General features: G+C 33.0%; 2 protein-coding genes across 2 annotated transcripts in view; one reads left to right on the top strand and one right to left on the bottom strand.

The window, feature by feature from the left end:
• Window positions 1-3,608: 3,608 nt before the first annotated feature.
• LOC115875595 (cytochrome P450 6a22-like) lies at window positions 3,609-15,794 on the bottom strand. The gene is made up of 9 exons (XM_030891092.1): window positions 15,564-15,794; window positions 14,615-14,781; window positions 14,007-14,219; window positions 9,145-9,248; window positions 8,907-8,993; window positions 6,623-6,860; window positions 6,444-6,446; window positions 4,828-5,079; window positions 3,609-3,891 (listed from the first exon to the last, which is right to left on the bottom strand). The coding sequence occupies exons 1-9, from the start codon at window positions 15,704-15,706 to the stop codon at window positions 3,725-3,727; spliced, it is 1,374 nt and encodes a 457-aa protein (XP_030746952.1). The 5' UTR covers window positions 15,707-15,794; the 3' UTR covers window positions 3,609-3,724.
• Window positions 15,795-17,793: 1,999 nt separating this feature from the next.
• The window catches only part of LOC115875594 (2-oxoisovalerate dehydrogenase subunit beta, mitochondrial-like), a 16,502-nt gene continuing 8,753 nt past the window's right edge, over window positions 17,794-25,542 (top strand). The window contains exons 1-3 of the mRNA XM_030891091.1: window positions 17,794-17,858; window positions 18,128-18,314; window positions 21,189-21,458. Of these exons, the coding sequence (XP_030746951.1) occupies window positions 17,794-17,858; window positions 18,128-18,314; window positions 21,189-21,458 (522 nt within the window). The remainder of the gene's footprint in view (window positions 17,859-18,127; window positions 18,315-21,188; window positions 21,459-25,542) is intronic.

Raw genomic sequence — 25,542 nt, 5'->3', positions numbered from 1 at the left:
TGTCAAATGAATCGTCAAACGGAGCTGTCCAGGATCCCCACCCTAGGGCCCCATCTCCGTCTACCATGCGTAAATACATGGATAGCATTATTCTCCTTCCCTTAATCTCTTTTTTATTCAAAGATTCTTATCTGATGTTTTTTCATATAATAAACTATTAAATAAATATTGTATCGTGTCTCGGTCTCGTTCTCGGCCGAGAATTTCTTTTTCTCTCGGTCTCAACATCAACAGAATGCCCCGCATCAACAGAATGCGGGTGATCATCAGAACCTTTGCCGCTGGCTGAAACTAAATATCAGAATGTACCAGGCAAGAACAATATAACCTTTTTTGGTGTGTTTTAGTCTGGAACAAATGGAAATATTGTCCAATCAAAAAACTACGGCTGTGGAGAAATACGTGTCGCAAGTTCATCTACTAGAGGGCCATTTAGCCGAATTACACACCAGACAGGCCAAAATGGAGGTACAGTTGCATACTGCGCAACAAGAAGCGGCTCGCTGGCGTGAGATGGCACAGGACAGACTGGTTGCCATAGAAGAACTAGGAAAAAAGTTGGATTAGTTTTATTATAATTTCATTTATTAAAAAACACACACCTAGTGAAATAAATTATTAACAACATGAATTTTTTCAATTAAACTTCAATGATTTAATTTTTTAGTTTGGACGAACAACACCAAAAAGAATTGACTAACTATAAAACTGACTATCAAAAACTAAAAGATCTGGCAAGAGAAGAGACTCCTAGAAAAGAAATTGTTAAAGAAATTGCTAGTTCAAATGGAGGAGTCTTCGATCCAGATAATACTAGAAACTTTAGAGAAAAGACAGAAAGAATCAAAGAACTAACAGCCAAGCTAAAGCAGGTGTGTACTCGTATATTTTCTCTTTAATCAGTTTTTTGTAGCCTTTAACAGTTAACTGGCTATAAGAAAATGTAAATATTTTTTGGGGTAAAAACTATAAAATTACTTATAATTTTTGTTTTTTTACGCTGTATTTCAGCTCCAAACTGTAGACTACAGATCGGGTGCTACTGATAGTCAAAAGGCCAATATTTCCAAGGAAAATGAATTTTTCAGAAAGAAATACAATGGTTTGCTAGAAAGAGAAAAGAGTTTACAAGAAGAAATCAAGAATCTGCGTGAACAACTCTCAAAAGGTACGATATCATTTATATTATTAACTCATATTTTTTTTTTATGACTCCAGAAACCTCATGGGTAGTTTCAACTGCTTTATACTTCAATGTTTGATCATTCACAATGTCTAAAAATACAATTAAAATTAATAAAATATTCAGCAACAGCTTGCGGTAGTCAGTGAAAAGTATTCATAGAGCAAGCTAATGAATTAGTTTATAACAAAAAACTTTTCATTTCAAGACAGGTGTACTTAACTCAAAAACCGTCAAAAACCATCAAGGATCAACTTCAGAAAGGGTAGCAGTACTGGAAACAGGCAGAGAGAATTTAAAACAAGGTGATGATCAAATTACTGAACAAGGCCACAGAGTTTATCAGTGGCTAGAGAATTTTGGGGAAATGGAAAAAAGCAAGGAAATTTTGGCGGAGAATTGTAGAAAATTCAAAGCAAGAAATTAGAACGAGAGAAGAGGTTGTCAAGAAATTACAGCAAACTTGTTAAGACACAAGAGTAAGTGTATTTATAGAGTTTTTAACTTTTATTTAGCGTGATATATATGTTACAATTGAGGTGGGGAGATTCAATTTATTAACAATCCACTACAGGAAATGCTAAAAATTACGCATTGGACCAGTGAATGAGGACCAAAAGATATTTGTCGACTTTTACTAGTAATTTCTAACATTCACTAGTGAAAGTAACATTTACTAAAGGTTGCCAGTAAAAGTTATTCCATTGTAGTGGCGAGTGTGACGAGGAAGAATGTTGTTGGAAGTTAGAACAAATAAAACTTTTAAGAATATTGGGTCACCTCAATATTCAAGCCGATCCACATATCTCAAAATTACAATTTACTTCTTTGGTATATTTATTAAAATTATTTTTTTTTTTTTTTCAGCCTTTTAAAAGAAATATTAATAAAATTGAAATTATTACTGGTTTAAAGAAGAAAGAAGGAAAGCAATTAAAAAAACATTCATAAACATAAGATTACTTATTGGTACAAGGTGTTTTTTAATAAAGTTCTTCATCATGGACAAAATAATTTCAAACCCGCTACTTTAAGCATATCAAAACGTTTAATAAGTGCATAGTAAAAAGAACATAATATCCTGATTCGTTGATATTTTGGTAAAAAGGTAACTTTTCACCAATTTAGATTCTTTTTAATGTATCGGCAATAAATAAATTAATATAAAATACATCTTTGAAACCAGTATACTTTTTTATTACACAATTGCCAAATCTTAGCCAAGCTTAGCGTTCTTCACAAGAAAAATTAGCCATGTAATGATGATAAGGTCTTTTATGTAACCAGCTCTCCGTCTGTTAGGTATTCAGAAATCTAGTTGAATTGTTGGCACTTGGTCCCTTGGTCCCTTTAACATTTTTCTTCTACCAAAGTTAAAATATGAATAAAAAACAGTGCTTACTTCAAGCAATCACTTTCCAGCGCAACACTCAGTGCTTTTAATAGCATTTTTCAACCTGTCAAGCAAAATGGAAACTTAAATGGCAGGTTATCAACTGACGTAAACTAAAGTTTTGTTTTCCACAGCCTTTTATGTTAGATTATCAGGATAATAAAATGATTTTATTATGGATATTAAACATAACAATCAAATTTAAATTAAAGTACGAGTTTATTTACCTATTTGAAAGAAAAACTACGAGATATAAATAGTATTTTTTATCAAGTTGGAATGTTCTAAATAAGAGATAATATTATCAAAAAGCATTTCCAAAGGTTACATTTCCAAAGGTTACTTTTTAGCACTTAGATTTCAATTCTCGCGGCGTCGATTATTTAGCCTATACGTTTATTTAAAATATTTTTTATTACCTACTTCCATTGCTGGGTTGATAGACTGGAAGGGGCTTACAACTTGGAGGAATAAAATAAAATCGCTGAAATCGGACCATGCCAAGACTGTGCCAAATCACGAGATAGCTATGTTGAAATTGGAGAACAGACGCCTGTACGAAGAGGTGGAGAATCTCAGGGAGAGAATAGAGAGTCTCCACCAAGGAGCTGGAGCCTTGGGAGCCGCTATTATGCAGGAAAAATTGGAGGCACAAGAGAGAAAAATTGCTGTGTTGGAGCTGACTACCAAGGTAATTATTTATTCACCAATTTTTCGTTACATTCAAATTTTTTTTAATATAAGTTTTTTTTTTTTTTGCTTCGTTTCAGTTACATTATTGCTGTAATGTATGAATAGAAAAATAGTGTTTTACTTATTATTTTTTCAATGATTTGGAAAGGTAAACATGAAAAAATTGACAAACATTTTACTTTTTAATTAATTACAATTAAAATTAGATAGCTGTTATATATTCTTCTTGGACAGATATAAGTGTCTTTAAAATAAGAATTTACCATCATAAAAAACAAATATTTGTATTATATCATTCACTTAATATTCTATTAAAATTTTGGGTACCTTTCTTATAAAAAAAATATTCTCCAACAATATTATAAACCTAAATAACAATTATTGTGACATAACATGCTACAAAACCTACTAATAAATCTACTGGTAAATTTATTGTGTCTAATCTAATATTAGTATCAGTCTATGGGATTGACTCTCAACCACAACCCTCCTATTGGTGACAGAATGATGCCTTTGGTCTCCATTTTGAGAGGCAATTTCGTTCTAGGGCTCAAGTCAAAGTCGAAATTCATGAGGAATAGGGCAAGGGCAATCTTGGCTTGGACTAGAGCAAATCTTATTCCTAAACAAAAATTGCTTGAAATGGTATTTACATGTAAATATTCAATATATGGTCAGGGTTCTCAAGTGATTAGGTGGTGTGTTCAGACCATGGTTCTGAATCAGTGTGGGTTACAGTTTTGGGTACAATTACGTTAATAATACTGATTTTCTATCCTTGAATAATTTAATATAATATTATATGATTACCCAAAAAGAACGGCGTCGAGTTGGCAAAATCAAGATCGATGTTATTTCATATGTAAAATATTATGGTAAATGTCAATGAATTCGGTCATCGTTTCCAAACCAACTAAACGACTTTTTCGATCATACGAAATATTCGAGTACCTATAAAATTATTTTGTTGGTTTATTCTATGTTTAACACAAATACATTTTCAATACAAAACGGATTTTTATCCCACAAGATATATTTTCGTCAAACGTATTATAGATATAACACATTTTAATATGGCAACACGCACTGTCGCTTTCAGTTCCCACACCGTCTTCGATATGCCTTCGCTGGCCGAATTAGAAAATGGGCGTTTATGCGTTAGCTGCAGAACGAGTTGAGGCTCCACCGTACAGCACTTGAGACGTAAAAGGAAATGAAATCAGCCTTGTCACGAATTTGCGCATTGGATTGCGTGTCTTCCCAATTCTTTCAGTTAACAATAATAGTCTATTCATGGATAAAGGAAATAGAATTTTGATTTACGTGTACCGCTCCTACATCAAAAGCTTTGGATCGTGTCCGCTACAAGAACAGCGCCAAATAATATTTTACATTATCCTTATGGACACCTCCCAATCTAAACTTGTTTTATTTATATTTGAGTCTATTCAACTAAAGAATCCGATATAGCAAATACAACTTATGTCAAAATTTGATAGTTATTAGATTGTTTTTCTGGAGATAGCTATTAGCTATAGTCTAAGATATGTGAACATACCTATACAATTTCGTGGTCCTGCTCCAAAAGGAATATAAGTTCCATCCACGATTTTATCCTTGTTCTTCTCGCTGAATCTTTCCGGATCGAAGATGTCAGGCTCGTGCCAATAGCGATCGTCCCTGTGAAGACCGTAACACGGAATCAGCACTGATTGGCCCTTCTCTATGTAGGCGTCAGTGTCAGGAATGGGATACCGCTTTGTACATACCCTCAGGAAAACCGGTGCAGGAGGATATTTCCTTAAAGTTTCTACAAACGAAAATACATATGTATAGAATACGCTTATTAATACGGTAATCGCAAAACATTTTCAGATACACTTCATTAATCCTTAATATATCAGAAATTGACACTTCATATATAAAACTGACTAAATGAAATTTTAGCAAAATGTTTAAATTTGTTGTATAATTTAAGATACCAGCAGCTCTTCATTTTACTTTATAGAGCAAATGATTATAACAGATATTTTATTTATATTAAAGCTGCAAAATTAGTTTAAACCGAAATTTATTATCGCTATGTTGGTCACATTGCGTTGTTTTCAGCAAGGTTGTCGTTTATTATTTGACAATTATCCTAATGTCAGTCATTATTTTGTATAATATCGTGTTGTTGTTGAATCTGTGAGGTAATTCTCGTTTTTTGCCTATTTTCATAGTCTTTTAAAATTATGCTTTAATACAAACAGTTCTTTTAAGAACTAAATTTTTCAGTTTTTTGTATTGCTTTTCCTGAAATTGTTTGATGAAATTGCCAAACATTTGAATAGTAGAAACAAAGGGCTTGTAGCTTCCCTGATAAACTATATTGAACGTGAACGTGACAATAAAGATCCTTTATTACCCTTGACTGAAGTCAGAGAAGTAAGTTTAATTGGTAGCAGTTTTAAAGATATTTCTACCTTATTAGTATGTTCTGTGATTATTGTTTGTGTATTAATGGCACCCTCTTACTTGTTATTACTTGTTACATAATAACGCTTAGAATAATCTTCATAATGGACTAGTTTTGCCAATATGTAATAGGTAAAAGAATAAAACCAATAAATCAATTAATTACTAAAATATTAATTGATAAATTAAACACAGAACGTTTGACTGACGAGCGTCAGCGAGTCGGACATCCTATTAAAGGCACAAAAGTATTTTTTACTCAGATAGAACATGCTATTTTTTTTTCAAACGTCACAAAATTTTTTTTAATTTTTTTTAGACAATTTTTTTTAAAATGTTCCAAATAATATAAAACCATTTAAAAGTAATGCCTTGTAAGTAATTATATATCAAGAAATTATGGATTTACCCTCGTTGAATTTGATACTTTATGTCGGTATAATAATATATTTTCATTACTTTTATGCCTAGGCGTTAAAATGACCCATTTATATTGTCAATCCGCATCACTTAAAACTAAGACGTTTGAAAAAAAGTATATTACTTTAAACTAACATCTCTTTTGCTGCTAGGGATTTATCTGGATGGGGCCTTTCGCACTGACACTTGAATCCGAACCGCGTTCCTCAGCCATATCATTGTCAATTACCTACCGATTTGGCGAGTGTCTATATCGATTTTTACTCACGAGATATCCGATCTCATCCGGCCTCGAACCGGCTGGCGCGGCGTGAATGAGCAATGTATTAATAGATTTTACACTCTTGTCATGGAAAAACAGCACAATAGAGTTTCCATACCCGTCCATCCACTCGTATCCTCTAACGTCACTTAACTTAGTTGGGCCGTTGCTCCTTTTTACAGATGAATATACCAAGAAATTACAAATTTGAAGCACATGATCACAGTCCGATATTTCATTTCCATTAGGGCGTCGTAGGTCATCGTTCCATTGTATTTCTCTAAGACTGCTGAAATTTCTTTCCTGGCTTTTTCACGATACATAAAGTTGATGGAAAGTTCAAACAAGGCAAAACTAGTAGTGGTTGAGGTTGTTTCGAATCCTGCTAAGAAAAATATGAAAGCTTGGGCCGCTGCTTCGTCTATTGTTAAGGCTGTACCAGGCTCTGTCTCCTGAAAAATTATGCCTTGGTTACCTATATCACAGATTATACAGATTATAATGAAATGCTGTTTTCTTTATTGTTTTAGTGGTTTCAATTTTCGGAATCGGTCACTGGATTAGGTGACTAGTTTGCGCACATAGCACGCACCCTTATGGCCTCTAAAATTGTGCACAGCGCATGACCGGCACAGTTATTAGAGATATCGGAAAACCGAATAACGTCATCCAGTATTTACGCGTACCTTATTACGATATGGTTACGATATGAGCGAGTCAATTTTTAACGCAACACCCGCTAATAACGTTACCGCCTGCGCCTGACGTAATTTGGATCAATTACACCAAGCGCTCTTTCTAATAACCTCTGATAACGTTTAAAATTGCTTAAAATGGAGAAATTGTACGGGTATTTACTGACAACCAGATTCGGCCAGAGGATCTTTATTTTAGGTTATGTTTGAATTGTGTTTTGAATTATTGCTTTAGTTTTATTAGGTAATTTGATATTTAAGTAGCTGGGATTAGTTTAATTAAATAAATATGGCCCCAAAATATGGATTCCACCTCTTCAATACTAAAGAACCTATAAAGAGTCTTAGGTTTCCAGCAGATGACGACTTAGACCTTCTAAAAGAATTTGTTGCTTGTTGCCCTAAACCCACTGGCAGACGTTGAACAATAAAGCACTGGAGATAAGCACTTTAGCCCTTTAGTTTAAAATACCTAGTAAACAAAACAATTTCAAAGTTTAAATTCAAAGGTTAGGTTTAAGTTTAATACCGGACGCGACGCGGTCAGAATTCTTTCCGATCCGATAACTATAAAATGAGAGAGAGTTAAATACCACCACCTCACGTAAAGAAATAACACCTGGTCTTATTAACGTTCATGCACGCTATTCAGTTTAGCGATATCTCTCTATTACGCTGTTTATTGTTATTTTATTTTTTTTTAAGCGTTTTTTAGGAAATTTGACTCGTTTTGCATCGTCATAAAAAACAATTTTTCGTACCACGAATTAGGGGCAAGATTTTTATCATACTTATGGGATACCTAATCTGTGGTTTTATTTACGCTAATTTTCTCAGTTTGTTAAAAGTAAACTAATCTTCTCCTGAGTGACAAAAAAGGAGAACACCTATACCGGGTGCGTCTCAAAAGTGGCTCATCCCTATATCTCTTTTATTTCTTCAGATAATAAAGCGAGACTTGATATTTTAGTCTATAACTTAAATTAGGATGAATTCAATTGTTTTTGGTTACCCCCTGTTTCACCGGAAGTGACAACAACTTTTTTTTTTTTTTGACAGAAAATTATTTTCTGAATAGGGTGATATATCACCCGTCAACTTTTAAAATTTTGCATGATTTATTTGGAAACTGTAACATGCAGTTCATAACGATAATTTAACTCAGAAATACCAAGTATGCGTTATCAAATTATTCGTGAAAAATTATTCGTGCTTTTTCCAAATGGCTGCTAATGAGCCACCCTTGTTTCCATTTGAAAATTGAGATATGAGTTAAAATACGATTGGGCATCTTTTAGCCAGCCAGAACAAGACACGAAAATATTAGATGATCAAATCTATTTTTCCGAACTGTGAACACTAATTTTTAGTGTTTTTAACACAGGCGACACTCTAGATTGAAATTTAGAATACTATTCAGAATGTCATTTTCTATCAGATAAATTAAAATATGCTGAGGGTGCTATTTAAAATTAATGGTTGTAGTCATTTCAGTAAAACAGGAAGTGACTAAAAACAATTAAATAATGTCAGTTAATCCTAATTATTGTCATATACTAACATAAAAAAAAAAAAATCGTTTTTATCTGAAAAATAAAATTCATAGAGAGTTGAGCCACTTTTGAAACTATCGGTATAGGTGTTCTCTGTACTCCTTTAGCTTTTTTATAGAATTAGTCCTGATTTTGTTCCTCAGTTGAGATTGTATCCTCATTAGGCACTTTGCTTGAGGTAGATAGCCAACAATTTGCATGATATCTGTGAGTGTCACGTCGTTTCTCGATATTCTATAGTCTCACGCACGACCCTTCTGAAGAATTCGGTAACATCTTTGGGAAAAACTCCAATTCCAAACAGTCTAGCTAAGAACGGGAAACTTCGAATAACTACCTGAGAAAAAAAGAATAATTATTTAAATTTCCAAGGCTTTTTTATTTCTCTAGCATTTTCTACTAGAATTTCTTGATTTTCCCGAGTATCTCCAGAAATTTTGAAATTTTCTTAGTTCAAAATGAGCCTAAATATTAACAAAACCCTTTACCATTTTCAAAAGGTCTCCTACGGTTTGCGTGAAGGCTCTTTTGCCCATTTTTCTGAATTCTGCGTCTGGATCTCTCATCATTAATTTTAGTTGAAATCCAAAAGCTGCCAGCATCCAATAACGTCAATTGCTGTATCTTGCCACTTAATTTCCCTAAAACATTATTAATAATTATAATTTGGAGGTACTTAATATTCGTTCTTATTTCAACAATCAACACAAATTAAATAATTAATTAACACTTTATTGTTAATTTTTTTAGGTACTAATATGAAAAGTAAACATTTGAGATCTTTTGTTAATTTTATTAGTGGCAATTTGATTTACATATTCATGATTTTTTATTACTCAAATAAAAAATGAATAACCACATTAAATTTATTGTATGTACAGGGTGGGTCAAATTCGACGCTTTTAAATGGAAACACCCTTTTCTATAGGAGATAGACAAAAACTAATATCGGTGTCTGGGCTCAATTTTTGTCAAAAGCAATGATGGTGAAAACCATATCGATATGCTCTATTTACCGTTTCGAGGTTACGAGGTGTTTTCAAAAATATGCATTTTTAACAAATCGCTGTAGCTTTTTTGCTATGGAAAATTATGTATTCTTATGGCTTATTTCCCAAGCACCTTTTACGTAGAGATTTAATGGTTTTAAATTATAATTTTTTAAAGTTGTTATTTAAGAATATATCAATGAAAACAGAAAATTTGATTTTATATGGGACACCCTGTATATTTTTAATCTAATGAAATAATTTAAAATTACCTTTCAAAATATAGCATGCGATATGCGCCCGAATCCTCTTCGAGATATAAAAATTCGCCCGCTTTTAAATGGAAATTGGGCTTTGAACGGCACCGGCTGTAAAAATTCTAGCTGTGAGCATCAATTAAAACAGATATTAGAGCAGAAAATAATGTATTTGCTATGAGAGATGCATTGAATTTTATAACCATTTAAAATATATTTAACCAACATCAACACATTTAAACGATATCTAATAACAATAAAAATAAATAACAAAACCAAGACATGAGATTTTGCTACAGGTGTTCGACATATCGACCGTCTTCTGTTATGGACGGATGGGGCAGTTTTTGAGCATTTCTCGCGGAAATCATTAACTCAGTGGGGGTGAGAAAATCCCTCCTTAACTGCAAGTATTTCTAAATCTTGTCCTTAGATTATATACGGAAGAATAAGGACCAAGAGACCTTTATTCTTCCGCAAACCATATCATAGGATTAGATCCATGGGCACTAAGTCAGGCAGCGTCGACAGCGGCCAACGGCTGGGATATTGGTTAGCTATTCAATTATTCTTGAAATTGGCTGCAAAAGTTAGTTGATAACTTCAGCGTTCAGAGGCGGTGCGTCGTCTTGCTGGAAAAATATGTTTTCGAGTTCCATTAAGGGCATATCATCAATAAGGGGTCCAAAACCGAGTCCAAAACATACTAGTTAACAGTGGCAAACTTTTAAAAATTCTGTATTTCGAAAGGGATTATAACAAAGTATCAAGTGTGCTATATTTTTGGAAAGGTAATTTTAAATTCTTTTCAGTTAATTAAAAATATAGAGGGTGTCCCAAATAATATATCAATTTTTCTGTTGATAACACTTAAATTATTAATTTAAAAAAAATTATACTTACACCATTAAATCTTACGCAAAAAGGTGCTTTGGAAATGTTTTCATAGATATACAAAATTTTCCATAGCAAAAAAATTACAGCGATTTGTTAAAAATGCACATTTTTGAAAAACGGTGTTACGGAGTACACCGAAACGATAACAGATATTGATGTGCGGTTTTTACCATCATGTTTTTGATGAAAATTGAGCTCCAGACACCGATATTAGTTTTCGTCTATCTCCTATAGAAAAGGGTGTTTCCATTTAAAAAAAAAGATGCGGTTTTCGTATGTGCTACTTTTTTATAAAACTAAAGATGCTGTACACAGATATCTCCTAGCCGCCCTTATAGAGTCTTTTAGACCACCCTGTATCTTTGTTATAATATACCGAAAAGACGAAAACTGTATAATAAAATTTTCACGTATCAATGGCGTAACTAGATTTTCGTAGGGATCTGTTATTTTCAACATATGACTCAATTTTTTTTAAATGTGAAAAACATTTAATAAACGTTTTTTGAAGTGAAACTTCTTTACGCGCGTTTGTAGTAAAAATTCACAGGAGCTAGTGTCAGGAAAATTGGTAACAGCAGTGTTGCCACAGCTACCCGGTTCGGGGTAGATCTACCCCTTTGTAAAACAATTTAACTCGCTCTGGGTAATGATCTGTGTCATGCGCGGCTAAGAAAATTACTATAATACACTTGATACCTACTATACTATACACTTATTGCAACAATACACTTTATTATTACACCTTACGCTTAAATTTACTACTAATAGAATAAAATATACACTTATTGGTACCTGTGTACCAATATCCTATAGTTGTGTGCTAGAAAGTAAATTTTCGTGCATATTTTCATCGATTTGTTTGTAGCTTCTGAATAACGGTCTAGGTAAAGCATGAAGCTCAGTTGCCAGCTTAGAATTAGAATTATTATATATAGAGTTAGTAACTCGCATTTTCATTGGAGAGAGAGGACACTGTCATATTTATTCCAAATCAATAATCAACGAGAATATTCGTATAATTTAACAAAATTAGGTTAATAATTGAGGTTAAAAAATTTTTCTACTTCTTAAATACATTTAAGCGTTAACATTATTAGGTATTTGCGTAAAAGTGTGTATTTTGGATGGTATTCCATAAAATTTGCAGGCTACTGGGGAAACAGAAAATGTACAGATTACAGAAATAAATTGAAAATAATATTTATATTAAAATACTTAAAACAGCATATATTATGTCACTTTTTCAAACATGTCCTTCAAATACTTCAATTTAATAACTGTTAGTAAGAAGTTTCACTTGAAATATGCGTAGTGCACATACTGTTTTCTGTTTTTTTAATGTGACACCTTGTATTTTATGTTTTTATTTTATTTGTGTTATAACTGCACTGAAAAAAAAACTCGAGCAGCTTTTAGATAACACACTGTCAATCAGAGTTATTAATATTTTGATGCAGTTTTCTTGCAATAATTTTACTGACAGAAACTAGCATAGAATAGCCAATGACCAAAATTTGACGTCGAATAAATTATTCGATTGTTTTGATTACCTAATTTAATCCGACCGACGAATAATATTTGCCATATTTATGAAAATATGTATAGAGTATACTATATTTTTAGAGAGCTCATAACAAGGCAAATAAAATAAAACGTGATACCAAACCAAACCAAAACAAAAAAAGTGATACATATAACTTTTTTATTTTTTTTTAGGTAAAACAACGAAATTTGGTATGCTAGTATATGACATAAATTAGAATTGATTGACATATATAATTGTTTTCGGTCACCTCCGGTTTCACCGGAAATCACTACAAATTTTGATTTTTAAATGGCACCCTCGGTATTTTTTTACTTTATTCGATATACTATAAAATGACACTCTGAATAGAATGACATATCATGTCAACTTTTGACATTTTCGTACGTGGTTTACTTGAAATTGTAACATGCGGTTCATAACGCCAATTTGACTAAGTGTGTGGTATCAGATTATTCGTAAAAAATGCCTTTTCCAAATATGCTAATGAGCCACCCTCGTTCCATTTGAAAAAATTGAGATATGGTTAAAAACACGATTTGTGCATGCTTTTAACCGGCCAGGACAAGACACTAAAAACGATCAAAGATCATTAGACGATCAAGTCTATTGTTCCAAGGCTCCTTGATTAAAAATTGTGTTTTTAATACAGCCCTGGCTGTCAGATTGAAATTTAAAACACGATTTTTTAAGCGAAAATGTCAAAAGTTGACATATGATATATCATTCTACTCAGCATGTAATTTTCTATCGAATAAGGTAGAAATGTACCGACGCGACGGTGCCATTTAAAACTCAGAAGTTGTAGTCATTTCCGGTGAAACAGAAAGTAACCAAAAACAATAATTGAATACGTCAATCAATATCAATCCTAATTTATGTCATATACTAACATACTAAGTCTCGTTTTTTTGTCTGAAAAGTTATGGGGGTGAGCCACTTTTGAGACGCACCCGTTATATCGAGAAATTATGGTTTGAATCGTTGAATTTGACGCTTTATGTCAGTTTAGTAAATGTTTCGAACGTTTATAAAAATAAAATATTCATTGATGTGATTATAAATTATGTATTTTACATACCCATAAACTGAAAAAAAAACGTACACAACAATTCGAATCTTTCCGGGGATTTGGAAAACGACAAAAACTGTCATTTTTGTTGTCGCAATTAACAACGCAACAGTTCTTCTTCGCAGGTTTGCATTCTCGGTCGAAAAAAGCCATTGCAATTAAATACGAATAATGAAAATAAAATGTACCTCGTAAAATAAGTACAAATACACCAGTAATTAATGAGGAAATTGACAAAATCACACACCGAATATTCACAAAACATAACGAAATAAAAATGAGTAGCGAATAAAAAATATGATAACGATTTAATGAGTAGCAGCGCCTCTAGTTTGTTCGCACAATATAGCTTTTACTTCCAGTCATTACTATTACAGAAAATATTCTAAAGGGGGATATTTTGTGGTAGCATCTTTACTTTCATAAAACAAATAATACAGTGATGTGAAAAGCGCATCTTTGTATCTCTACTCATAAACGGGAATCCCTATAACGAAATCGATATAACGCACGAAAATAGGACATCCTATTCTTTAAACTAATGATGTGCAAATAGCAGTCAGTTTGTTGTCATATTTTCGTCACATACAAACCTTTATATCGACTGGTCTTCCCGACATAGCTATTTCCCCTACTAGCAGCATCATTTCGTGAGCGCACTTGTACATAATGTCGAACATCCCTTTGATTTTAACCGGCGAATAGGCCGGTGTGAGTTTGGCCCTCAAATTCTTCCATTTCGGTCCTGCAATGGAGAACAAGTGGGCACTCAAAGGGTCGTACTTTTCGTCGTAATGGATACCTAAAAAATAGTTTCCTTGAAAAAAAATATGATAAAACAGCATCCGTTTTAGAAACATTTAAGTGGCGTCCCTTACGAGTAGAAGTAGAAGTCATACTAACATAGAAATCGAATTTCTAATGTAAAAAAATACCCAGACACCAATTTTGATCCGAATATCATCATTAGTTCAGAAATAATTTGGAAAAACCCCAAATAAAAATGAAAATTCTAGACCCTGGATCTCCGAAACGAAGAGTTTTAGGACAAACATTTATACGAACACTTTTACTTATGTTTTTTTCTGCAGAACGTATTGCCCAAGATTCCCGATTGCAATCGAACCAGCAAACCACCCTGTAGATAATATAACTTTTCAAAATTTTAATGTCAGAAAAAAAAAACTTTTGTCTTACCTCTATCTGAGAAATAATTAAAATCTTTGACCAAAATGTTCTTTATCAATTCAGGATCTATGGGTAAAAAGACTTTCCTGCTGAAAAAGTACAGGCCTATATAATTGTACCAATGTTTGGTTCCGAAGTCGTAGATTTCTTTGATTTTCTCGCCCATGCATTGCCGCCTAAAAGAGCAAAAAAAATAATACTAAATCTGGTATAATGGTTAAATTATTAATATACAGGATGCGCCAACGATAAATGTCATTATCCTGTTTGTTTTGAGAATTAAGAAAAATATTAAATAGACAAGTTTTAGGAAGTGTTCACTGGTCGATTACTTTTTTATTTTTTCAGATAAAAACGAGAGTTGGTATGTTAGTATGTGACATAAATTAGATTAATTAACGAATTCAATTGTTTCTGGTCACTTCCTGTTTTACCGGAAATTAATAAAACTTTTGATTTTTTAATGGCACCAACGGTATATTTTTACTTTATTCGATAGAAAATGACACTCTCAATAGAATGACATATTATATGTCAACTTTCACATTTTCACTTAAAATCTAGGGTGCCATGGCTGGGTTAAAAACATTAGCGTAACTAGCAATTCATCCTAGGGGGGGCCTGGGGTTGAACCCAGGGGGCCTAGGTTTTTGTTCTTTAAACAATGAACATTAATATTAAAAAACACATTTTCTGAATAAAACGTTTACATGAATTTCTCTATCAATAAATTTTGACTTGGTTATCAAACCGTGTTCCTGTAGATTACTTAAATACCTAGAAATTTTCTAAAAGAAAGAAACACAACATTTTTATGAAGAATGCATTTTTCTCAAAATGTAAAGAATTAAAAAGTTTTTCCTCTTGTAAAGAATAATCCGGGGACATACTCTAGAATAAAAATATTAATCATTAAATAATAAAACCTAAATACATAGAAACTGTTGTTGGTATTTACCTTAAAATGGGATCTTTCATATCTCCAAAAGGAAATTCAGGGCTCAGTGAAGGCACTCTGAGCTCCAACCAATACATGTAACTGTAATGAAAATACGAATAAATAAAAACCACAACACCGAAAATAACGTAAAACCAAAACATTTTTTTCACAAGTTAAAACAAATATTATTTGTTTAGTTACGTATTGTTGTAATATAACAGCGGAAGATACAGATTTGTAGTGACCCAGATGAGGAAGTATCTCTAGCTAGTGAAAGTTGAAAGCTTTAAATTATATTATACATATAAACAACGATGTTTTGCTTCAAGGAAAGTGGTTAAACTTTGTCTTTAGTAGATTTTAGACGTTTATACTTTTCAGTAAACGAGGAAAAGGCAAAGATTTTGTTTGAATTTTGTTGGTAAAACCAACTTTCTGTATAGGATTCGATTTTCTGATTAAATGTTGACCAATTTAATATATTTATTGGTTTAAATTATAGTAGTGCTAGTTTATAATTTAACTTTTTTTAATATGCAGTTAGACAATTTTGTGCGACGAATTCTAATTTCTTAAATGCACAAGATTTTCAGAGATAGTTAGTCAGAGGTGGATAACTATTTAAAATTAAATTATTTAAAATAGCTATACAAAATTAAATAAAATGAAACAAAAGACGATCAGAAAGTTAAGATAAATTTTTAAATAAAAACTTTACTTCTTATCGCACTAAATCCTTCTCTCTGAAAACCCTGTATACCGGGTGCGTCTCGAAAGTGGCTCACCCCTATAACTTTTTAATTTTTTCAGATAAAAAAAATGAGATTTGGTATGTTAGTATATGACATAAATTTGGATTGATTGGCGTATCCAATTGTTTTTGATCATTTCCTGTTTCACCGGAATATTATCACATATCATGTGTCAACTTTTGACATTTTCGCATATGGTTTATTTGAGGTTGTTATATGTTGGCATATGGTTTTGAAACACCAAATGTATGGTACCAAACAAATTATTAGTAAAAAAATGCTTTTTCCAAATATGCTAATAAGCCATTTGAAAACATTGAGATATGATTGAAAATACGATTTAGGCATCTTTTAACCGGCCAGAACAAGATACGAAAAAAATTAGAAGATCAAATCTGTTTTTCTAAGGCTCCTTGAGTCAAAATTAGTGTTTTTAACTCAACCATCGATACTCTAGATTGAAACTTAAAATACGTTTTTTAAGCGAAAATGTCAAAAGTTGTCATATGATATGTCATTCTATTCAGAGTGCCATTTTCTATCGAATAAAGTAAAAACATACCGAAGGTGCCATTTAAAATTCAAAAGTTGTAGTCATTTCCGGTAAAACAGGAAGTGACCTAAAACAATTTAATGCGTCAATCAGTCCAAATTTATGTCATATACTAACATTCCAAATCTCATTTTTGTATCTAAAAAAATAAAATACTTATAATAGAGTGAGACACTTTCGAGGCGCACTCGGTATACATCGGAAAAATGTCCAAAATTATATTGAAATAAATTTTTAAATACACCGGTTAAACCATAATTGAAAAACGGTCCACGCAAATATAAACAAACTTATACGTTTGAAATAGCAAGAAAACTATTTTTCAAAAAAACTTAAAATATACAGGGTGTTTAATTAAAAAAGGTGGACATATTTTTCTTAACTTTCTGATCGTCTCTTATTTATTTTCACAATTTTAAATTTATTTTTTTTATAATATGCATATTTTTAATAAAAATCCGAAGAAACATTTTAATAATGGCAATAGGTGATTTCAAATAACAATAAGTGATTACAAAATTATTGGGATACTAACGTTTGAGTATTTCAATGCAATATATTCTGTGGTAAGTGATTTTGTAATGACATTTTCATTCTTACCTTACCAAAATACAGTTTATATTTTCAGCATATTTACAGGATGACTATTTGAAAATTAGTAATTGTTAGGGTTATTCAGTGCTAGATATTCTACATTTCTCAGATTTCAGACACTCTATATTTTGTATTAGAAGGCGTGTATAAAAATATTACGCTCTTATATTTTTTTTAAATAAAAGCCAATACATTTTATAGTATTTATTGTAAGAAATAAGGGTAACTTTATATATTTCCTTTTAAGGGTAATATAGAAGTTGGAAATGAACTGGAACGACTTCACTCCACCTTATCTAACTTGCAAAAAACGAATCTATGTCTAGAAGCCAAAAATTTAGAGCTGAAAATGGATCTGGAAAAACATACCAAGGAAACGCCCCATCTTCAGGAGCAAATTCAACATTTGGAAAGGTATCTATCTACTGTAAATTTTGTCACAACATGACAACATCCAAGACAAAAACAAACTTTTGGTTTCTAACATTTTTGGGCTTAGAAACTAGTCTAGACTGTGAACATTTGGTTTTAAAGTCTAGACTACTTCTAGTCTTCTAAACTAGTTCTAGTCTATTAATCTAATATTTATAAAAATCTTATATGTCGCCATTGTTTTAATTTTCCTAAAATTGAGAGAAAATTAGAGCAAAATATAATAATAATTGCTATTTTTTTATCTATAGTTACATAGAAGTGTTAAAATTTGAAAGCGAAAAACACGAATGTGCCAGTCCAGTTGAAGGAAGTTCAGAAGACAGAAGAGTGACTCAATTGGAAAGAACGGTTTTTATACTGAAAAGAGTAGTGGAAAAATTGCAAGTGGAAAACAAGAGATTGGTCAGTGGAAAAACACCAATTTCGCAACGCGCGGTAAGAAAAATGTACATATTATGGTGGCCCATTATCCATTAGTGCGAGGAAGTCCAATATCGTCGTTGTTGACAAAGATATGAAATACAGACAGAGAAATAAAGACTAACCGTTTTTTAAATAACAGATATTGTAATATTTGAGGGGCGTTTTCACCCTCTTGGAATTTGAGATTCGAGAAACCCCTCCTTATCGAACCTCTACACCCCACAGTCAATCCGTTTGCCAAAAATCAGCTTTAAACGTCAGGCAGTTTAAGCAGAATCGTGATTACTCAATGGTCATATTTTATGAAACACCCTGTATAAATTTTTAAAAAATCTTAAAATATGTAAAACAATAAAATACAAAATATACGTGTTTAAGAATTTTCGGAAAACTCACCGGTTTTTAAATAAAAAATATTCCTAATGTTTGAGGGTGATTTCACCCCTTAGAATTCGAGTTTCGAGTTTCGAAATCCCTTCTTATCGAACCTCCTACACCCTAAAGTCAATCCATTTTCCAAAACAACTTTTTACGTCCAAGCGCTTTAAAGCAGGATCGTGATTAATTAATGAAATAAGATTTTTCGAAAAAACTTGTATACATTTTAAAAAATCTTAAAATATGTAACAAGAACAAAATAAAATATACATTATTTTTTTTTTTTTTTTTTTTTTTTCCAAATTTTAAATAAAAATATTGTAATATTTGAGGGTGGTTTCACCCAAAAGTTTCACCCAGACTGGAATTTCAAGAAAATCCCTTCTTATGTGAACCTGTCCCTACATCCTAGAATCAACCAGTATGCTAAAATTGAGCTTCTTACGTTTAGTGGTTTGAGCAGGATCGTGATTAATCAGTGAGTCAGTCACTTAAGGATTTTATATATTAGTATAGATTTGCATAGATTATAAAGACATCTTAAATAATAAAAATTAATCAAATCCTAAAAATATTAAGTTTTGTCTCAAAAAAATTGTGAAAAAGTTATAGATATACTGTTTTTAACCAAAGTTTCAGTAAATAATAAATAGCATAACAACAACGCATAGTGCACAGTGCTTCAAATAAAAGTTTATGCAGAATTTTATGTTGAATCTATTTATGAGACCAACACATAAACAAAATATTTTTAGGATATGCATCTCAACCATGCAACACTTCGCATTTGTGGGCCACCCTGTATACAAGTTCAAATTATCTTTTTCTTATTTTAAATAAAAAAAAAAAAAAATTATATTTTGCAAATTTCAAGTTTTGGGTTCGATGAAGGACTATTAGAGGTACAATTTAAAAATAATTTGACAAGATACAGAGTGTCCCAAATAAGTAAAAATATCAAAGTTGTATTTTTTTTAAATGGAACACCCTGTATATTATTACATTTTTAATTTCTACAATTAAAATAATAACGCCCTGTATAATTTAGGAGAATCAGATGCACAATTTAATTGTCTATCAAATTGTATTATACCATTTTTTACCTATCCCTTCAAGTTTTCGTAGAAAATGCATTTTCTTATAATTTAGACCCTATTTATCAATATACCCATGGAATATTGACATTTAGGTGTTTTTAAAGCAACAAATGTACAAGATGTACAGGCTAGTAATATTATCGTTTTTAGCAAAGCGATAATATTATGACTAATAAAAAAGAAACTATTTAAATCTTTATAAAGAATTATACCATTAATTAAATATAACACCATTATTTCCCGCCCATATATAATTAATTACATACTTAATTGTGTTTAGATTAATAAATTATTCTAAATAAATGTGGATTTGAGTCAGAAATCAATATAATAATAAGTTATCAAAATTAAAAGTCTCTGTTGTTATAAATAGGTATTTATTAAAAATGAAATATCATTTTAAAGGTGTTTCTTTTTATCCACACTGTCTAATGCCATACAAAATTCAGTTTTTTAGTATTTGGGCAATTATTATTAATCAGCACAAACAGTAGTCAGTTAATGTAGTTTGAATACTGGAATCATATTAATTGGTCCTTTAACAAATATTTAAACAGTTTTATTTTTTAGTAAAATAAACAAATTATATCGACAATATTAGTATCTGTACTCTTTAAAAATTTGGTACATCTTTTAAAAATAATCTAAAATGTCAATATTCCATGGGTATATTATTAAATAGGATTCTAAATTACAAGAAATGCATTTTCTACGGAAACTTAAAGAGATAGGTAAAAAATGGTATAATATAATTTGATAGACATTTAAATTGTTTTGGCTGATTCTCGTAAAATATACAAGGTGTTCCCGTTTAAATTAAACAAAGTTATTGCCGTTTTAGGAAGCTAATAATTATTTAAAGTAAATTTTTAGGCACTCTGTATAAGGTGAGTATTATTTTTTATTATTGCAACACAATAACTGTCAATAAATAAACTTCAGTGAATATTTAGTATTAAAAACTTTGATACCCTTGGAAATGAAGCCTTACAATTTTTACTGCAATTTCACAAAATTGAAAATATTTCCAAAAACAGTGGGTTTAAGTATAATAAACCTTGATCAAATTCCACAACTTTATTTAATCGTAGAAACTAAAATGAAATAATATACAGGGTGTTCCATTTAAAAATACAACTTTGATATTTTTACTTATTTGGGACACTATGTATCTTAATAAGAGTATTTTTTAAATTGTACCTCTAATAGTCCTTCATCGAACCCAAAACTTACAATTTGTAAAAATCTCATCGTTTAGCTACAATACTACGTTTCGTATGTGTTAAACAACCCTGTATAACACCTGCATTAAAAAAATAAACACAGGTAGTAAGAATTGCTCAATTAACAAACTCAGACATAAAAATAACTTTGGCTTATTAAGATTTTTCAGAACAATTATTTTTTTAAGTCATCAGCTGACAAACTTAAGCGAGATTATGCCAGACTGAAAGAGCAACACGCCGAAAGTTTGCAAAAGATCCAGGATTTACAAACTCAAATTAATAAGAAGCGAGTTGAAGCTAAAACAGGCATGATGAGTCAGCGAGACCAATCTGAACAGTTCAGAATTCAATTGGAACAGGTTAAAAATGAACTGGAGAAAAAATCGCATTTGTTGGATAAAGTAAAAGCTCTGTTGCACGGTGCTGCTGCCAAAGAAAAGCTCTTGTTGAAAGAGGTAATGACACGTTAATCTGTGGTAATAATTGTTAAAAAAGAAATAAATGAAGTAACCACAATAGTTTAATAAGTATGTATTATTTTATCAAAGAAAAATGAAGCTGTTCTTTGGTTATATTACGATGACTAGTAGATATATTGGATTTTCTATAAAAGAACCAGTTAAATACCAATTTACCAATTTAACTACACCAATTTACTGTTTAAATACACCAGCAATTTCTGATACCCCTGTGTAAATTTAAAGAAAAAAAAAAAAAAATTTTAGTAAAATTTATTTCTCTGGCTTGAAGTCAGCGCAAGAATTAATTCTGAAAGTATTGTACAGGGTGGGTCAAATTCGACGCTTTTAAATGGAAACACCCTTTTCTATGGGAGATAGACGAAAACTAATATCGGTGTCTGGAGCTCAATTTTCATCAAAACATGATGGTGAAAACCATACATCAATATCTGTTACACCGTTTTCGGTGTTACGGGTGTTTTTCAAAAAATGTGCATTTTAAGTCGCTGTAACTTTTTGCTATGGAAAATTTTGTATTTCTATGAGAAACATTTCCAAAGCACACTTTTGCAATGAATTTAATGGTTTAAGGTATAAGTTAAAATTAATGAATTTAAGAGTTATCAGCAGAAAAATTGTTTTTTATTTGGGACACCCTCTATTTTAATTAACTGAAAAGAATTTAAAATTACCTTTCCAAAATATAGCACCTTGATATTGTTACGGATTACGTGGGTCCACTAATTTAAAATCACGATAAAATACTTAACGAATTTATTTTCTCTCTTTATACACAATTACTAACTTATAACACACACTCATTAACTATTATTGCCAATTGTCCGATTTTCAGAACTCCACGCGGTATTTCAATTTCAAAAACTGTCTCAGTTGTCGATGGCTCCAGCTTATATACTCTATTGACTGCTTCTCGAAATTTCCCCAGTTCTCGGAAAGCGTACTTCTTCATACCAGACAATTCTATTGTCTGATTTCCTTACTTCTCGACTTGACTAAAGATGGCGCCTGAAAAAGTCTTTTTAATTTCTGGCGGATACGTTTATGATTTATTGCGGGCAATAGTAATACATTTTAATTTCTGGCGGATGGGCCATTTTTCTTGACGTTGCCCCTTCTCAATTTTGATCGTCCCGATCAAGGTTTCCATTCTGATATCTCTTCAATCGATCGAGATGAACTACTTTCATCTACTTCTAGGGCTGCGTTGAATCCGGTACACAACATCTTTTATCCTCTTGATGACTGTATAAGGACCTTCCCATACTGGAGTTAACTTTGGGGACCCTCCTTTCTTGCACTTCAATGGGTTATACTTGTATACCTTATCGTCCTGTTGAAATCCCGGAGAATTAGCTCTGAGGTCGTAACGAGCTTTCATCCAGTCACTGGCTAGCGTAATCTTACTTCTCACGGCCTTATGAATTCCCAATAGCCTTTCCTTCAGTTCATCCGCGTAGTCCTCTACGTTCGTACCTCTATGTCGTCTGGTGATCCGAACACTAAGTCACAAGGCAACCGTAATTCTCGACCAAATAAAATCTTCGATGGTGTAAGTCCGGTGGTGTTGTGAACTGCACTTCTATATGCCATTAGGAATAATTAATTTACATATGCTGATCCCAATCTCTTTGATGTTCATCCACCATTTTCGAGAGATGTTCTTCAATGGTCTTATTGAATCTCTCGACCATCCCATCAGACTGCGGATGTAGAGCTGTTGTCCTAGTCTTGTGAATACCAAGCAGATCAAACATCTTCTGGAACAGTCTTGACTCGAAGTTTCTTCCTTGGTCAGTGTGAAGCTCAAGAGGATTCCAAATCTACTGAAGACATTATTGACTAATACTTCGGCTACAGTCGATGCTTCTTGGTTTGGAATGGCAAAACTTCTGGCCATTTACTGAAATAATCCATCGCCACTAAAGAGTCATTGTTGCCCTTGTGCGTTTCGGGGAATGGGCCTGCAATGTCAGCAGCGATTCTTTCGAATGGCGGTCCAACGTTATATTGTTTCATTTTTCCCCTAGATCGAGTGCTTGGTCCTTGGCTGGCTGCACGAGTTTTACATTGTCGACACCATTTCTTGACATCTTCGCAATAATCCACCCAGTAAAAACGATCTCCCAGCTTGCTCAAGGTCTTGTTTACTCCAAGATGGGCTCCAGTTTTACCACCGTGAATTTCTTCCAATACCTGGGTAACTTTCTTCCTTGGTACCAGTAACTGGGTTGTTACTGTCCTGCCATCCGCACTTTCCACGTGCGCTTTAACAAACCATTCTCAATAACCAGTTAATTCCACTGAGCCCAGAGAGCTTTTAAAACGAGCCCTCTGTCCATAATATCCTGCCACGGTGGTCTCTCGCCGTTACCTTCTTTGAGCCGTAGTATTGCTCCGATGTCTGGATCTTCATTTGGTCTTTCCTCAATTGTGTCATCGTCCACTGTTCATCGGTTCTAAGTTTAAAACTCCTTATCGTGACAGTGCCTTCACGTTGTTTCGTTTTACAGCAGTGCTTACAATCGGTTTGACAGGGTCTTCTGGATAAACCGTCTGCGTTACCATGCATTTTTCAAGCACGATGTTGGATGGTGAAGTGATACTGTTGGAGCTTCTCGAGCCATCGTGCTATTTGACCTTCAGGTTGTTTCATCTCCATAAGCCACTTGGGAGCCGCATGATCTGTCCTAATTAAAATTCTTGCCATTTCAGATATTTATGAAAATGATCAACTGCCTTCACAATTGCTAGTAGCTCCTTCCGGGTAACGCAGTAATTCCTTTCTGGTTTGGATAGAACTCGACTGTAATATTCTATCACTCGTTCTTCGCCATCTTGCGCTTGTGCCGTCGTCGTCCCGGATCACTCTGTTTGGTGGGCGGGGAATGGACTTGGGAACCTTGACCTTGGTCTTTGAGGCTGTCTCGTTGTTCCTTCGTGACCCAGCTTCATGACTATGCCGGGTTGTTGGCAATCATGACAGTCCTGCCAGCCAGGTATGGCCAGACTGGGTTCATGGTTGGGGCCGTCATGGGCCATGACAGACGGGTAAGTGCGTAGTTAGTAGCAGAGACACATTGTTAAAGATTCCCTTGCTGGGCAGGCCATGCTGGGTTCAAGTACAGATTTGTTTCCGTGGCAGGCCGAGGCTTTCTTCTAATTTCATGAGTAACCATAAAGTTGGCTTGCCCAACCAGCCGTAATTAGAGTGAAGCCGGCGTTTCCAGGGGTGGAATCTCTTAAACACGCTCCATGAGGACAGAGGTGACGGGCATTTTGCATGACCAGGCATGACATGGGGTGTCCTTGATGGAACATGGCGGAAAGTAATCTTTCGCTACTCAATCACAAGACCAACGCGCCGATATCACTCTTTGGAATAGAACTGGGAGGCCGAGCCACCCTTGGGAGTTGTTAAATATTATTAATGCCGTTGGTAGTGGGTAGCTATCTTTCTTAGTGACGTCGTTGAGCTTCCTATAATCCACGCAGGATCGTGTACTACCATCTTTCTTCGTCCCCAAAACAACAGGAGATGACCATGGACTTGATGATTCTTCGATTGCTCCCTCTTCTAACATCTTATCTACCATTGTCTCCATTTCTTGTTGTTTGGAAAGGGGAACTCTTCTAGGACGTTGTCTAATCGGCTGAGCATGACCAGTATTAATCAGGTGCTTCACAAAATCCGTTCTTCCTCTGTTGTTCTTCTCAAAATACTGCCATGCTTTAGCAGGAACTGCTTAGCCTTCTATTTCTCCTCAGGTGTTAGGTGATCCAATGGCTGTTCTAGATGTTTTGGTGTTTCTTGGGATGCCTTTTGTGTAGCAGCTGACGACACTTCATCACATCGGGTGACGCTTCTTACAGGTTCGCAGATGGCTATCTTGTCACCTTTTGGATCTTGACACAATTCCGGAAAACATTCGCAATTCTGATCGTTATATTCTTGTCGGTGTTAACCAATGATTTTCCTACTAAATACCTATCTTGTTTCTTGTCGCTACTTTGTACCAGTCCAACACAGCGCAACTGAAACCAATACGTAGAAAAAAGA

This window comes from Sitophilus oryzae, unplaced genomic scaffold, assembly GCF_002938485.1.
Source record: "Sitophilus oryzae breed Bouriz unplaced genomic scaffold, Soryzae_2.0 scaffold_138_pilon_pilon, whole genome shotgun sequence".
In the NCBI taxonomy this organism is placed as follows: Eukaryota; Metazoa; Arthropoda; class Insecta; order Coleoptera; family Curculionidae; genus Sitophilus; species Sitophilus oryzae.
This window is presented reverse-complemented; position numbering and strand designations above follow the sequence as displayed.